This window comes from Maniola jurtina, chromosome 14 (genome assembly GCF_905333055.1).
Source record: "Maniola jurtina chromosome 14, ilManJurt1.1, whole genome shotgun sequence".
In the NCBI taxonomy this organism is placed as follows: Eukaryota; Metazoa; Arthropoda; class Insecta; order Lepidoptera; family Nymphalidae; genus Maniola; species Maniola jurtina.
Window position 1 is genome coordinate 12,437,841 of NC_060042.1, and position 15,469 is coordinate 12,453,309.

Here is a 15,469-nt window from a genome sequence, read left to right on the forward strand (position 1 = left end):
TTTGCTGTCAAGTATTGTAAAAGATCGTTTTTTTGTCGTTGAATGCGTCGCATAATTCAGAGCGGCAGTAAAGATAGCCGAGGACTGTTTTGTTTCTTTTGTTCTCAGCGTTATTTCACGGTACCGTAAATAAGCAGTGTATTCGCCAAAGATAATGCAAATTTAATTATAAGTATAGATTAATTGTAAGGATATGTTGTAAGGTTTTTAGAATTTCCGTGGCTGCTGCGTATGATTGTCATTTTTATTTGAAACATTGGCACTTACGTGGTTCTTCACTTGGGTCGTGTACGGACTAACTTCCGACTCCAGTCTTCTAGCACAAAGAAATATTTTTGCCATACCTTTTGCACAGACTTAAGGAAAAAATAGATGTAACTTCGTGTTTACTAAAGATAAATAATTCACTAGTTGTGTTCAAATTTGAGTCGAGTTCTAGTCTGGCGTCCAGTTCATCGTCTATTTTTTTCTTCAGTCTCAGCCGGCTCTCACGATAATCTACTGTCGTAGTTTTGGCAGCTATAGTGTGACGATCGCAATCACTTAGCTGACATGCTGTCACTATTAGTTAAAATGTACTGAAGGTAATTAAGCCAATCACAACAATTGAGATTGTAGCAATGCCATAATAACAACTTTCGTGCTAAAGGATTCAGGAGTATGTCAAGTCCATATGCTACTCATAGTGAATATAACACATTATATAACAACATTACCCAGATTACATTTCATGTTATAAAGTTTTGCTCAATTTTTTCATAAGAACAATATTTGCACAATACATAAAATTATGTATGTTATCTTATAAGTAAATATTTTTGCCCATAACTGATTTTATATTATGTAAATTTTAACTTGAAACTTTTAATGCTAACCAAGGTCTTTCATACTCGGCCGTTCGGTTCAGTTTTTAATGGTGCATGGTGTTTCCATACAGCAGTTATATAACACTATAATATTTTGTAACACTTGTTATATTTTGTTGCACACCGGTGTCATTTTTAAGGTGCGTATGACTAAACCGTATAACATGTTAGAAGTTATATAACAGAGTTAATAAAGTCAACGTCAATGAGAGTTTTATAGCATGTTGCATGATTTGGACGCTCATTGAAGCCAACATTACATGATTACTTACAATTCGACGTTATATAACATGGTAACAATTTATAATTTTGTGATATTTCGCGATAAATGTTACGTAACAAATGTTTTTCAACATTATGACTGCTGTATGATATGCCGTTATATAAATACACGCAATAATTGAATATGAAAGATAATACGCTATATATACATAGTATGCGTAAGTTCACACGTCTTTTGATGTAATTAATGCACAATATTTATACATACATCATATTTCTTATTACATAAAAACTAAGAAATTATATTTACTTTGTACAATACTTATGGGATGTTTATGCGCGTCGAATTAATGGTTCTGTATATTCTGCGCTCAACTCCTTGCAATGTGCGAGATAAAGTGATCTTTTATTAATCTTATACGTCTCCGCTCCGCTCCGCTTCAGTTGACAGGCATCCTTAAGGTGACCTTCAATGGGTCCACCGTTCCGTGGACATAATATATTCGACGCGCACAATATACAAAGATTTTTGTTGTTAATATTTTTGCTAAGTACCGTAAAAGTTTTGATTTTTTTCTATTTTTTTTAAAATTGTAATATGAAAGTCCGTACATAAACGAGTACTAAAACTAAGTTACCAAAGTGTGGGTAAAATGCATTTTTAAAAATAAACGTTAGTGAACGTCTTTGTGTGTAAAATGTACGTGCCATACACTGTGTTTTTGGAACTTTTTTATTAATGAATACATTAACTCAAAGTAGAGTTTATTGCGCTGTTTACTTTTACAAAATAAAATATAAAATTGTAGCATTCATTGTAGTTAAGAGTTCTGAACCTGAAGATATCATACTTATTTCGTATTTTTTTCAAAAATATTTCAGACTCAATGCTATTGAATGCTTCACGTAGATTTACATTATGGTATCTACTATCTACTTATTTTGTTGATTCATGTTTTAATATAAATATTGTTTTTGATTATTTTTACCGATGCTTTTTCAAGTCAATTATGGTGCAAGTATGATTAATTTATCACATAACATAATAACTCCTTCGCATTGCAAGAAATTTAACTTAATTGTTAACTCTCATGAGACACAATATAAAGTAATACATAATACATAAATAGTCATGAGTATACAATAATATAAGAACATGTAAAGGCACACATGATATAAAACTGCTAGGTGAGAGTTTGCGTATAATCTTCACGAATCTATACGAGCCAACTTGGTTGGAGCTTGGTTGGATGGAGATGGATCGGGAATTCGTAGTGCGGTTAAATTAGACCGACGAAAAAACCATAAACCATTGTGAACCATCCTTGATGAGTTTGTCGTTAAAGATTAGGTACCTATACTTTAATTTCCGTTTGTTAATGACAACTTGACCAAATCGAATGAGGCGATTTCATTCAGTTTTTCTAATTTTTCCGATTTTATTACGAAATTCTTGCAATGCGAAGGCCTAGGTTTATAACATGATGATGTAATAACTTGTTGTAAGGTAAATTATAAACGGTCGATGAATAGATCAAGTGTATGGGTTTACAATGCAAATAATAAATGGATTAAAATTAATGTACACTGGACTTTTATTGAATTCTCTTACATTGTAACAATCTTATTACGAGCAGTCAAACCAATTTTGCGTTAGTGTCGATGGATTCGGAACAGTTGGATGCGGATTTCAAAATGATATTACTTACTTATAATATTGGTGCTAATACAACCTTACTTAATTGGAGGGGAAAGGGGAGTATAGTCATGATTAGCATGGCTAATATTCTTTAAAAAACATGGTTGTTTAATACTAATTCAGTAAATGACGCAACGCGGCACGGCCATGTGAAAAATGTTATTTCGAAAGTCATATATTTAAGCGAAACAATATAGTTCGCGACAGGTCAAGTGGCAATCGGGGTATGAGGAGGTGGGACGCCCCGCACACCCGGTGTAGTAGCCGGTAGCTAGCTACGGCTGAAGCCTCCCAACAGACCGGACCAGAGACAATTTAGAAATTATAAACTATGTACCAAAAAATGTTCCTGCCGAGAATCGAAATCCGTGACCTCCTGCTTATAAGGCCTCAGCGCTCATCAGGGAGGTGGTCACCCTTATCATTGTGAGAGGAGAGCCGTGCTCAGGAATGGGCCGGTCATAGATGATTATGAAATTCAAAGTATGTTTCGGCATTATTAACAGATTAGCTGATGCCCGAGACTTAACGTGGATGTAGGTTTTTTAAAAATCCCGTGGGAACTCTTTGATTTTCCGGGATAAAAGTAGCCTATGTGCTAATCTAGGGTATAATCTATCGCTATTCTAAATTTCAGCCCAATCCGTCCAGTACATGTAGTTTTTGCGTGAAGGAGTAACAAACATACACACACATACACACAAACGCTTTGTAATATTAGTGTGATGTGAAGTCTGATAGTGTGATACATAGGTAAGTACTTGCAGACGGCCCCGCGCCATTACAAGTGGCTGTCGCAGCAGCAACGAATTAATACGTTCACGTCACAGAATTGCAATAAGATTTCTGTGGCTTCCGCCATCCGCCATTCCAAAGCTTCTCTGAGCGACACCGCAACAACCGCTCTACTACTACCTACTAACTAGAGAAGTTGACTCGTCGAGTAAATTCTCTATTGAATATCAGATACGGATCCCTAAAATATCTCTCAAAGTAACGTTAACTCGTAAGAACCGTTGTTCAATTTCTCTCAGAGCACAATTTGCTTAAATGTATGTCTGTGCTCGTAAAGCGGAAATAACATCATGAATTTCTGATGAAATCAGATTAACTCTTTCCGCGTCGGATTCGCTCGAAATTGCCCTGAAACGTTCGCCTTTTGAGAATAGGGGAACAACGCTGTACTGAATTGGCTAAGAGCATTAGAATATACTGTAACTACCTACAACTTGTTTATTTACTTTATGCAAAGGGCTTATTCCGTTTATTTAATTGGAAATCTCCTAAAAGGAGCCGTTATAGCCTAACTATCACTTCTATACTAATTCTGAATACTGTGGATTGTATCGTCTCTAACCTTCAGGTGAGTATACTTAAATAATAATTAGTCAAAGAATAAAAATATAATAAATATAAGTACATTACCTACCTACACTAATCTTTTATTAAAAAAAAAATTGTTTTGAACATTTATGTTCGGTTTCGGTAAAGGACAGGGCTTTGTATGAGAGATGCAGCCAAACTTTATTAGTGGATGGCTAAAAGGTAAGACCTAACAAACTAGGTTTCTGGAAACCGTATTAGTTATTGTTGAGATGCGTTGCCATGTTCGGCTTCTGTCTTTAGTTGGTCAGTGTTGAAGTATTTCCCCCGATTCCAGGAAAGACCAACAACCAATATTAATAAAATAGATACCTAGCCTAAGTATATCTACTTAGGTGTAAAAAGAGATCATATTCGAGTGTTTAAAGCGCTTCGGGCTCCTATATTCTTGTCATAAAGATGTAATGGAGACAGTACGTTTGGAGTTGCTCTACGTGATTAAATCAGGAATGAGGAGAACCAGAGCTACCGATAGGTATAGCTCAACGGATGAGCTGTGATAGCCTAGTGGTTAGAACGTCCGCCTCCTAATCGGAGGTCGGGGGTTCAATCCCGGGCACGCACCACTAACTTTTCAGTTATGTGCGTTTTAAGCAAATAAATATCACTTGCTTTAACGGTGAAAGAAAACATCGTGAGGAAACCTGCATGCCTGAGAGTTCTCCATGTTCTCAAAGGTGTGTGAAGCCTGCCAATCCGCATTGGGCCAGCGTGGCGGATTATGGCCTAAACCCTTCTCATTCTGAGAGGAGACCCGTACTCAGTAGTGAATGTAGGATTGATCATGAATACCTCAACGGATTGTGATGCTAAACTGGCAATGGACAGGGCACATAGTTCGACTAGACGTTGGGGTCACAACTCCCAAGGAATAGTAACCTCGCCTTGGAAAGCGCAGCGTTGGCTGACCCCGAATTAGATAGATAGATGACGTAACAAACGAGTCGCAGGGAGCCGCTGGATTAAGGCGGGGCAAGATCGTGGCGCGTGGAAGTCTCTACAAGAGACCTATGCCCAGCAGTGGATATCTGTCGGTTGACGATGATGATAGTGAGGATGAAACCCTTAAAATAGAAGTATTCCAAAAAATCCGCACACTATGCGATACCAAATAAAACCCTATTCTCAAATTGAACGCACGTGTCTTCGCAAATGTAATTGACGTTTTTTAATTCGTTTTATCAGATAATCCATCAAATTATAATCTTGAATTTAAACTAAATCAGAATAATTATAATAATTCCCATTCTTCACGTGATTAGATAAAAGAAATAGGAAATTTATATAAAGGTCTCGCGTCCATCAAAGTCCACCAGGCGTCAATATGAAGTTCTTGTTGGTAGTCTGTCTTGCGGTCGCTGTATCGGCATATGAGCCGATTACCACCAACTACCATGAGGAGGTCGGCATCCCTGAGGCCGCTCGTATCAAGCTGGCTGAAGAGGCTATGGACTTCGATGGCAGCAGGATCGTAGGTGGATCAGCTTCTTCTCTTGGAGCTCACCCTTTTATGGTAAGCCTCTATAGTTCTATGGTTTAACTAAATGGAGCGAAAGCAACTCCAAAAATGATAAAAAAGAAAGGAAGAAATACAGGAAACCCACAAGAGGATCACTGTCACTGACTCAAATAATCAGCAAAGTGAAGACTGATAGAGCCGATGGCTGTCGGAGCTGGAAAGTCAGAGTGGAGACCGCGTACTTTAGAGTGAGACGCCATCTGGTACGATGGACTTACGATATAGAATAGAGGGTGGTGGGAAGCGGCTGGATGAGGAAGGCTGAGGACAGGGTGTGGTGGCGCTCACTAGGAAAGGCCTATGTTCAGCAGTTGACATCAGCAGGCTGATAATGTGATGATGACGACTTAGATGGATGGTAGATTCTGCCCGTGACAGCTTCAACTTGATGTTTCGCAACACCACAGCCCCATCGTAGCCACATAACTTGGTTGAAATTCGACTCATCAAAAATTATACCTATCATTTTATCATATCCTATAATTGTAGCTCATCTTCAAAGCCAGTAATGACGAAATCTAGGTTATAGGCATGCAGGAGAACTCATCAGCAGTTGAATTCTTTCGGTTGAGACGAAAACATTCCCTTTCGCACCGGATACGATATTGCCATTAAATAGCACTTGCCATGATCTTGAAATTAAAAATACTTACGTTTAATCATCATTTTTCTTTTTTTTTTCAGGCAGGACTAGTGATCCAGCTTGAAAGCGGTAGAGAGTCTATCTGCGGATCCTCCCTTATATCCAATACAAGATTAGTGGGAGCAGCTCATTGCTGGAGGGACGCTCGCAACCAGGCTCGCCAGTTCATCGTCGTCCTCGGTTCCATCCGCATCTTCTCTGGAGGCGTCCGCCAAGTCACCACCAGGGTTACTTTACACGAAAACTACAACCCTACCAACTTGAACAACGACGTGTCTATTATAACGATCAACCATGTTTCATATACCAGTAAGTTTAATTTTCATTCTATTCTTCTTGATGAGGTTCAATCAATCAAAGTTGGTTAAGTACGGTTTGGCAGGCTTCACACGCCTTTGAGAACAATATAAAAAACACTTAGACGTGCATGTTTCTTTACAATGTTTTCCTTCACCGTTAAAGCAAGTGATATCAACTCCGAAAAAGAGGTGTATGCCGAGTCCTCCAAATCGAAGGCCGACCGAGCGACGCGGACGTCTTAACTAGCTACTTACCAGGCTATCACCATTATTTTCTATCATCTTTGGTTCAGCGATATCGTATAATTATCGTACTTTGCTAAAATATTAATCATTAATTTTCAGACAATATCAACCGTATCAACCTCGCCAGTGGTAACCAGGACTTTATTGGTCAGTATGGGCTTGCTATTGGATTTGGAAGAACTGGTGATGGTGAGTTTTAGCGTAAATTTTCTTCAAATTAGATTTTCAAAATTAGAATTAGAAATTCAAATTAGTAGTTTCAAAAGAGATACTAATAGATTTTTTAGTCCTTAGTTATGTTTTTAACCCCCGACCCAAAAAAAGGGTGTTATAGGTTTGACGTGTGTATCTGTGTATCGGTGTATCTGTCTGTGGCATCGTAGCTCCTAAACTAATGAACCGATTTTAATTTAGTTTTTTTTTGTTTGAAAGGTGGCTTGATCGAGAGTGTTCTTAGCTATAATCCAAGAAAATCGATTCAGCCATTTGAAAGTTATCAGCTCTTTTCTAGTTATTTCTGTAACCTTCGCTTGTCGGGGGTGTTATAAATTTTTAATTTACACTTGTTGTTTAGGTATATATTTTGCATTACATAATTATTATTTAAACTACCTACTAAGTATCTTGTCATAAGACTTATTAGTCTCACAGTCACAGGATATAATTATGTGAATTGGTAAATCTGGATTCCTGTATCATTAATTAAAAATAAACATTATATTGGTAGCATGTTAGTAAGGTAGGTGACCCAAATAAGGCCTACCTTATTTTTTTTATCATCTAACTAGCGGGTTTTTAATAATAATGCACTGGTAATATGGAATACTTATATTTAAATATTAAACTTTGTAATAAATGAAACAAAATTGCTTTAGAAACAAAAATCACACTTTTGTGAACACAAATAACTAAAATGTCACTTTGGCCTTATTGGGAACCCTGTGTCTTAATAAAGCCTTAATAAAAACAAGTAAACATTTAACTTCTTAATGAATACAAAACATTGTCAATACTTATATTAAATCTAATGAGATCCTATTAATTACTTTTGATCATTTAAAATCAGATTTAATGAGTTTCTTATCATGTAAAAGTACTATATTAATCAGCCTTTTTCATATTTTTTTTTAAGCAATCTCCTGAACAATAAAATATTTTATCAGCGGGTGTGAGTCCAACACACACCTCATGATACCAAATGCCACAAGTGAGACATTGTCGCATATCATCGAGTCGATCTTCTTCACAAGCTGGACAGTACCAAGAAGGTTTATTATCGTCACGTTTTGGTTCAGATTTCGTAGTCTTTACTGAGGTTCGCTTTCGCGTTGCAGCAACTACAGGTTGTGCAGATATGCAGCCAGTAACTGACGCTGATTTTGGTGTCTTTGTGTTAATCTTTATGATGGATGAAGTACCTGGAGCATCTACTCTTGACGATGGTACAGTAATCTGTGATGTGGAATTTGTAGCACGGTCACCAAACAAATCTTTTGTTACTTCTTGAGCCCTGTAATTCAGAGACTTCTTGCGTGGAGCAGTCACTACAACTTTAAACTTAGGAGTTGGTAAAAATGTATGCATGTCACACGTGATTGATTGATTGTCTATTGTCTTCTGTGGAGTTCCAGCATTCAGATTGTTTTTTGAGAGCAAGGACAGTGGTAAATTCTCTGTATCTGTGCCTGACCCATCTGAATCTTCCACATTTGCAGTTGAAATCTCTTGTTCCCCCGATTCAACAGATAAGACAGCAATATTCTCACTGTTTGTAGGATTTGGAAGTTCTGACAACGCAGAGGGCGCAAACGCCTCTTCAGGAATAGCATCTGGGTTATATGGATATAACCCTGTAGCACGAAACCCATTCGAGATATTGGTAATAGTCATACATTTCGACCATACTTGTGAGAGAACGACATTGAAGCTTGTCTTGTTAAGGGTTCGTTCAGGATGCTGACTGACGTATTTAATCAACTCTTGGTCCCAATGGTGCTCAAAAGAACGATAAACAGATTTATCCATGGGCTGTAACTCGTGCGTGGTATTTGACGGAAGACAATATAAAGTAATGCCACATTTCTCAGCTTCCTCGACAATAGTAAAGTCCAGGTGGCATTTTGCACCATCAAATATGAGGAGACATGGCCCTGATGTTCTGTATTTATGCAAATGATTAATAAACTCTATGAAAGTTTCTGTCGTCATACTTCCTTTTGGCGTCATCTTCACCAGAGAGCCTGGAGGTAAATTGTCTCGGAATTCTGGCTTTAGTCTCTTGCCTTTGAACAATATCATTGGCGGAATAGCTGATCCTATAGCATTTCCGCAGCCTACCACAGTCACACTTTCAGCATGCTCATTCGCTATTTGATGAACTCTTTTTCTCCCTTTGGCTGTCAGAACTTCCTGCTGATGGTGCAAGGATATGCGACAATTTTTTTCATCGATGTTGTAAATGCTTTCAGGTTTATGTTCAATTCCAAGTCTATCCAGTACACTTTTGTATTTGGAAAAGTGATCGCTAACAATGACTTTATTTAATTTTTGAGCACGAGCTGGATTCATCATCTGTGCTTTACGACGTGCTAATTCAGGGTGTCGTTTGAGAAATAATCTCAACCATTTCTTCCCCGCGACGTTTTTGTCATCATTGAAAGTGTTTGGAATTTTCTTAATTTTACAGAATGAAAAAGCCTGTACACGCAACATCTTTGATGTCAACGGCACTCCAACATCAGCCAATCGTATGATTCTTCTGACTAGTCCAGCTTCTTGTTCTGTCGTCAATATAGCCGACCGACCTAGCTTTCGTGTAGTCGACACACTCACTAGATGATTGCGTAGTGTTCTTCTTGGGATGTTGTATCTGGCTGCAGCAGTATATGTAGATAATATGCCTCTTTCTACCATTTTAACAGCGTTTTCCATCTGTTGCGAAGTCCATTGAGCCCTTTTTTTCCTTGTGGTAGAAGCTGGTGATTCGTTTTCCATGATGTTACTGAAAACAAGGGTTTACTATTTTACTGAGATACTTTTTTAACTGACATAAAACATTGTCTTAATAAGGCCTATACATTTTTTTTGTAGGCCTTATTAGGGCATGGCACATGGGTAAACAAAGCAATAATTATATGGAATACACCGATATTACAGCTTTTTCACTTATCTGAGGCGATGGCTACACGTATAATTATCATATAGACAAAAGACAGCACATCGTGTACAAATAAAAATAAAAATACTTACTGTTTATTCTATCAGAATTTTATAAAAACAAGCGTGCGCTCCGCGTCGTTGTTGTTTTCGACTGCAGGTTCCAACACGCTCGCGGCGTGGGCCACTTGCTGTGCTTATTAGTGTTAGTTAATATACACGCACACATCTACAAACATTGGCGGCCATTTGAAATCGTGAAGCGGGAAATTTAAAAAATAGGCTTTATTAGGACATAGGCTTTATTTGGGTCACCCACCTTAGTTAATTTAATATGCAGCAGGGTTTTTTGAAAATATTTTGATTGATCTCGTGATTCGTGATTCACATCATGAAAATTATCGTCTTTTTAGCTGCCCAAGTCACACAAAACCAAGCTCTAAGACATGCGAACTTGCAAATAATCAACAACGACTTCTGCACGCGCATCTACGGTAACGTGGTGGTCGTCGCGTCCACTCTCTGCACCGCTGGTGGCAGGCAGAACGTCTGCGGCGGTGACTCCGGTGGCCCTCTTGTCATCGGCACTGGTGCTAACCGCCAACTGGTCAGTACTCTCATTTATTTATTCTTTCATTACTACCCATATTTATTACCCTATTTTTTTTTAAAGAATATTAGCCATTTTAAATGACTAATATTTCCCTTTCCTCTCCAACTAAGCGTCAGGCTTGTGCTAGGAGTAGGTACGACAATAGTGCAACGGGCGGGGTTTGAACCGTCGACCTTTCGGTTTTCAGTCCACTCCTTTACCGGTTGAGCTATTGAGGCTCTGGCTAAAAAAATATTTACAACAATAAAATAACAGAAACAATAAAACGTAAAATAACAGAAACAACAAAAAATAAAATAACAGAAACAACAGAAAAATAATATAACTGGAACAAAATAGAACCAAAATGACGGAAAAAAAATTTAAATTCTTCCTTACATCATCTCATAAACCGGGTAATCCGACTTGCCAGTCAGTTCAAACTTACTAGAGCACTGTTAAGATGGTAGAGACTCTGCATTTTATATCGCATTTGTAACGAAATGTACTCGGTAAAGTTACATAACAAGAGTGAATAGGCATCTTCTAGGCAAGCGCCTAGAAGATGCCTATTCTAGATTCTCCAACCTAGACTTCATCATTGCTTTTTACGCACGATTGTCATAAAGTGCAAGCCTATCAAGCAATAAAATAAATACCCTCTTTCTTTTTTATGATCACACCACAAACACCACCTGGTTCCTCTGCAACACCTGGGTGTCTGGTTCTTTCTATGTATATGCAATTGTAGACTTCCTATCGGCGGCGCTCCCGACTAAACTTCTATAGGAAATATGGGGTTATTCAAGTTAAAGATAAACCCTGGTCCCTTGGCCAATTACTGTTGCTCTACCATACCTAATGATAATAGAGATGATGACTCAAATCAGCGACTTTTTATCAAATGTCAAAATGCTCGCTGTACGGGAGCTTGCATGAAATACACAGATGTAACGTCATACACATTTGACGTAATTTGAACCTACTTTTTTTGGTAAAATCGATAGTTAAAATGGTTAGCAAACTCAAAAATAGCAGCGAATTTGGGTTTTACGATTTTTGGAAGACCCTCTTCTTAATAATTACTAAGAAATAATTTATTTTTGACCTAGGCATCCTCCGCATTGGAAGCTGCAGCAAGAGTCGGGGTTTTGAAAACTTTGTATAACTTGTTCTGTTCACAGGTCGGTATTGTATCGTTCGGCTCGAGCTCGGGCTGCGGCCGCGGCCACCCCGCAGGGTTCGCGCGCGTCACCGCCTTCAACTCCTGGATCAGCAGACACATCTAGATCTACACTCTAATCGAAACGGAATAAAGGTTGTTCGACTATTTAACCAGTCTTTTCTTTACGACCTGGCTTTGTGGCTTTCATACGGAAATTTTAATGTTTAGAGCTCGTTCACGTTGCGTACGCGCAGACGTAGCGCGTCCCATTGCGTTGTAAATGGTACTGTATGGATCTGTATGAAACATGGCATACCGCTTGCGTGGCGTGGACGCTGACGCGACGCGCAGTTCAGTTCGAGTGCGTGGGCACCTTAAATTCTAACAATAAAAAGTATTTTGATAATGCATATTTTGACCATTTTTAGGGTTCCGTACCTCAAAAGGAAAAACAGAATCCTTATAGGATCACTTTGTTGTTAGGGTTCCGTACCTCAAAAGAAAGTCGAAGTCAGAAGTAGGCAAATCATTAAAATTTTCGACGGTAGCACTACCTATAACTTTTGGATTATATTATGAAGTCGGTATAGTAAGCTGAAGCCAAAGTTCGTATTTTCGATACAGCTTTCTGCCCCTGACAGGGTTATTACGGCGACAATTTCGAGAACAGCCGAGTGGATTGCAAATCGGCTATTTGTGATAACAGCGGCCCTGAAATTGAGCTGGATTAAGTGTGATCGGTTCAGGATAATCTAGTAAAGAAAATTGTGCCACTCTCGGGACTTACGGGTTATTATTATTTAGGTCCAGAAATCTAGATAATACGCGATTTAGTCAGCGTGGATTTAGGTTCATTTAGGTACATTTTGAGATCTCACTCCCCATTTTTAAGCTTTATGTGTCAACTAGTTGATGCCCGCGACTTCGTTCGCGTGGATGTAGGTTTTTTAAAATTCCCGTGGGAACTCTTTGATTTTCCGGGATAAAAGTAGCCTATGTGCTAATCCAGGGTATAATCTATCTCCATTCTAAATTATAGCCCAATCCGTCCAGTAGTTTTTGCGTGAAGGACAAACATACACACACACATACACACACATACACATAAACTTTCGCCTTTATAATATGTGATATTAGTGTGAAGTGTGAAGGGTACAACATGTGAAAAGTACGATTTAAGTCCTTAATTTAAAGGTAAACCGCACTTTTAACATGACAGTTGACACGTAAAACTAAAATGGCGAGTGAGATCTCAAAATGTACGCACTACGTACCTACTCTAAATTGAAAAAAATTATAAGTACGCGTATATGTATTTTTAATCCATTACGTACTTTCCTATTTGTAACAAGATCTACGAACAAACTCAAACTTCTACCCCGTGCCGATCGGAACTCCAAACAAGAATTTAATCCTCTACGCAGACGACGTCGCGAGTTCTGCAAGTGAGTTGTAATAAACTTGTTCGTCGCTCAAAGCAAACATCTCGACGATCGGACACAAAGTCGACTTGTCGACTAGCTTCCTTTAAGTAACTGATGCTCGGTTAAATTGAGAAATTGTTAATGAACGGGGTGATACTTAAGCCATCCACCCAAGAAAATGTGAAGTCAAAGTAAAATTGTCCTTCATAGTCTACCTAGCGTCAAATTTAGGTAACATTTGACGCCTGCCAGTGACATCGAAGCTTCGACGCGTTTGTTACAAGTTGCCTAACTAAACTGTGTGCTGTTGGCGTGGAATCCGTGTACGAAATTCAGGCGGATGTGTCTCTAACCTAACCAACCACACCAAACGCGTATGCAGCACGTGCTCACGTCACGCAAGCGGTATGCCCATAGATATATAAAAGACTAGCTGATGCCCGCGACTTCGTTCGCGTGGATGTAGTTTTTTAAAAATCCCGTGGGAACTCTTTGATTTTCCTGGATAAAAAGTAGCCTATGTGCTAATCCAGAGTATAATCTATCTACATTCTAAATTTCAGCCCAATCCGTCCATTAGTTTTAGCGTGAAGGAGTAACAAACATACACACACACACACACACACACACATACAAACTTTCGCCTTTATAATATTAGTGTGACTATTATTTGGATTTCTATGGGTATGCCATATCTCATACAGTTCCATACATTACAACGTCATGGTACGCGCTACGTCTACGCTTACGTGCTGCATACGCGTTTGGTGTGTCCCAGCTTTTAATCCGTAGCGTGGTATATTATGAACACAGCTCGGGATAGTTGCAGAATTTTAATTACGAGAAGCTGAAATTCCATCGATCCGACTCCAAGATCAAAAGGCAGGCGGGCAACAAAGCTGATACTGCTTTGAAGTGTCATCGACTTTAATGAGCGCTTGACGTACGAAACCCGTGAAACTTGGCGAGGGAAACTCGCTCTTATAATCTAGCTCTTTAATTATCGCGCCCTTACTCTCCGTGTTTGCTGAAAAGACTTCTAAGTAGTTTAGTTAAAACTGATAACGAATTTGTTAAGACGAACTCTGATCACACTGGACACATACATTTCGAAAGGATACTGGGTACCTAATGCAGTCTGATGGAATTGCGCTTTTGAGTATTCCACTTTGAATTTGAGTCTTATCATATTATGCGATATAGTCTAAAATCCTGTAACTGATATTCCTCATCTCCTAACGGACTGAAATGACAATACCTATCTTGTACATGTTGTAACTGACCGCATGATTGTGTACACGGTGAGCAATTTGGTATTAATTAGAAAATCAATTTCAGCTCTTGCTACTGTGTGTAGGTATATGTATTACTACCTACTATATCCTGCTACGTATTGTTTATGCCAATATAGGTACATTATTGGTTTCATCTTGACAATTTATGTGGCGTTTCCCGAAGATTTCCTTTGGCAGAGTTAATCCTTAGGACTCAAGGATGGATTCAGGAAGTGAAGCCTTCACGGATAGCTGATTGATTGGGAGGGGGAAGAACCCTTAATCTGATCTTGATACTTACACCAATAAGCTATCACCGCCCTTGAGGAAAGGCTCTTCGCGAGGAAACCTGCATGCCAGAGTTGACAGTTCTCCATAATGTTCTCAATGGTCTGTAAAGTCTGCCAATCTGCACTGGGCCAGCGTGGCGGACTCTAGTCACAACCACGTCTGTAACCCTTGTCATTCTCGAGCTTTGAATTCTTCAAGATCGGTGGTTCAAACTACGTGTGGTTCAAACCCCATCCGTTGCATTATTGTCATGCCCACTCGAAGCACAACCTTTACGCCTAGTTAGAAAGAGAAAGTGGAATATTAGTCATGATTAACAAGGCTAATTAATATTCTTTAAAATATAATCTGAGAGGAGACCCATGCTCAGTAGTGAGCCGGGCGATGGGTTGATCATGATAATGATGTAGGTAGGTAAGTATGTCTCAATTTTGCAAATGGCTGTGTACAGGCATGCTTCGCTTGGTGATAAATGGAGCAACAATGGGACTTCATTAGCGAGCTTCGCAAATTAATTAATTCCACGTCATGGATCCCCGACGCGAGACGGGCACGGATTTGCGGAGTGATAAATTTCCTTATAAATTGCTAAATGTACATGTGTTTTCGGAAACTCCAGAGTTACAGTACCACCACTTTTATAAGTTACGTCCATGTACCTGCGCAGAAATCTTATTTTTGTATGGCACA

The 15,469-nt window shown here is 38.8% G+C and overlaps 2 protein-coding genes and 1 long non-coding RNA gene across 3 annotated transcripts; 2 read left to right on the plus strand and 1 right to left on the minus strand.

Moving 5' to 3' along the window:
• Positions 1–904: 904 nt before the first annotated feature.
• On the plus strand, positions 905–2,673 carry LOC123871868. Its single transcript, XR_006797355.1, has 2 exons — positions 905–1,023; positions 1,077–2,673. It is a non-coding gene; the product is annotated as an uncharacterized LOC123871868 (long non-coding RNA).
• A 2,627-nt stretch (positions 2,674–5,300) lies between these two features.
• LOC123871848 (collagenase-like) lies at positions 5,301–11,934 on the plus strand. Its single transcript, XM_045915848.1, has 5 exons — positions 5,301–5,683; positions 6,374–6,641; positions 6,977–7,066; positions 10,447–10,640; positions 11,810–11,934. Exons 1-5 carry the CDS (start codon positions 5,495–5,497, stop codon positions 11,912–11,914), a joined length of 846 nt encoding a protein of 281 aa, XP_045771804.1. The 5' UTR covers positions 5,301–5,494; the 3' UTR covers positions 11,915–11,934.
• LOC123871831 lies at positions 7,615–10,355 on the minus strand. Its single transcript, XM_045915825.1, has 2 exons — positions 10,127–10,355; positions 7,615–9,878 (listed from the first exon to the last, which is right to left on the minus strand). The coding sequence occupies exon 2, from the start codon at positions 9,869–9,871 to the stop codon at positions 7,979–7,981; it is 1,893 nt and encodes a 630-aa protein (XP_045771781.1). The 5' UTR covers positions 9,872–9,878; positions 10,127–10,355; the 3' UTR covers positions 7,615–7,978.
• Positions 11,935–15,469: the final 3,535 nt, after the last annotated feature.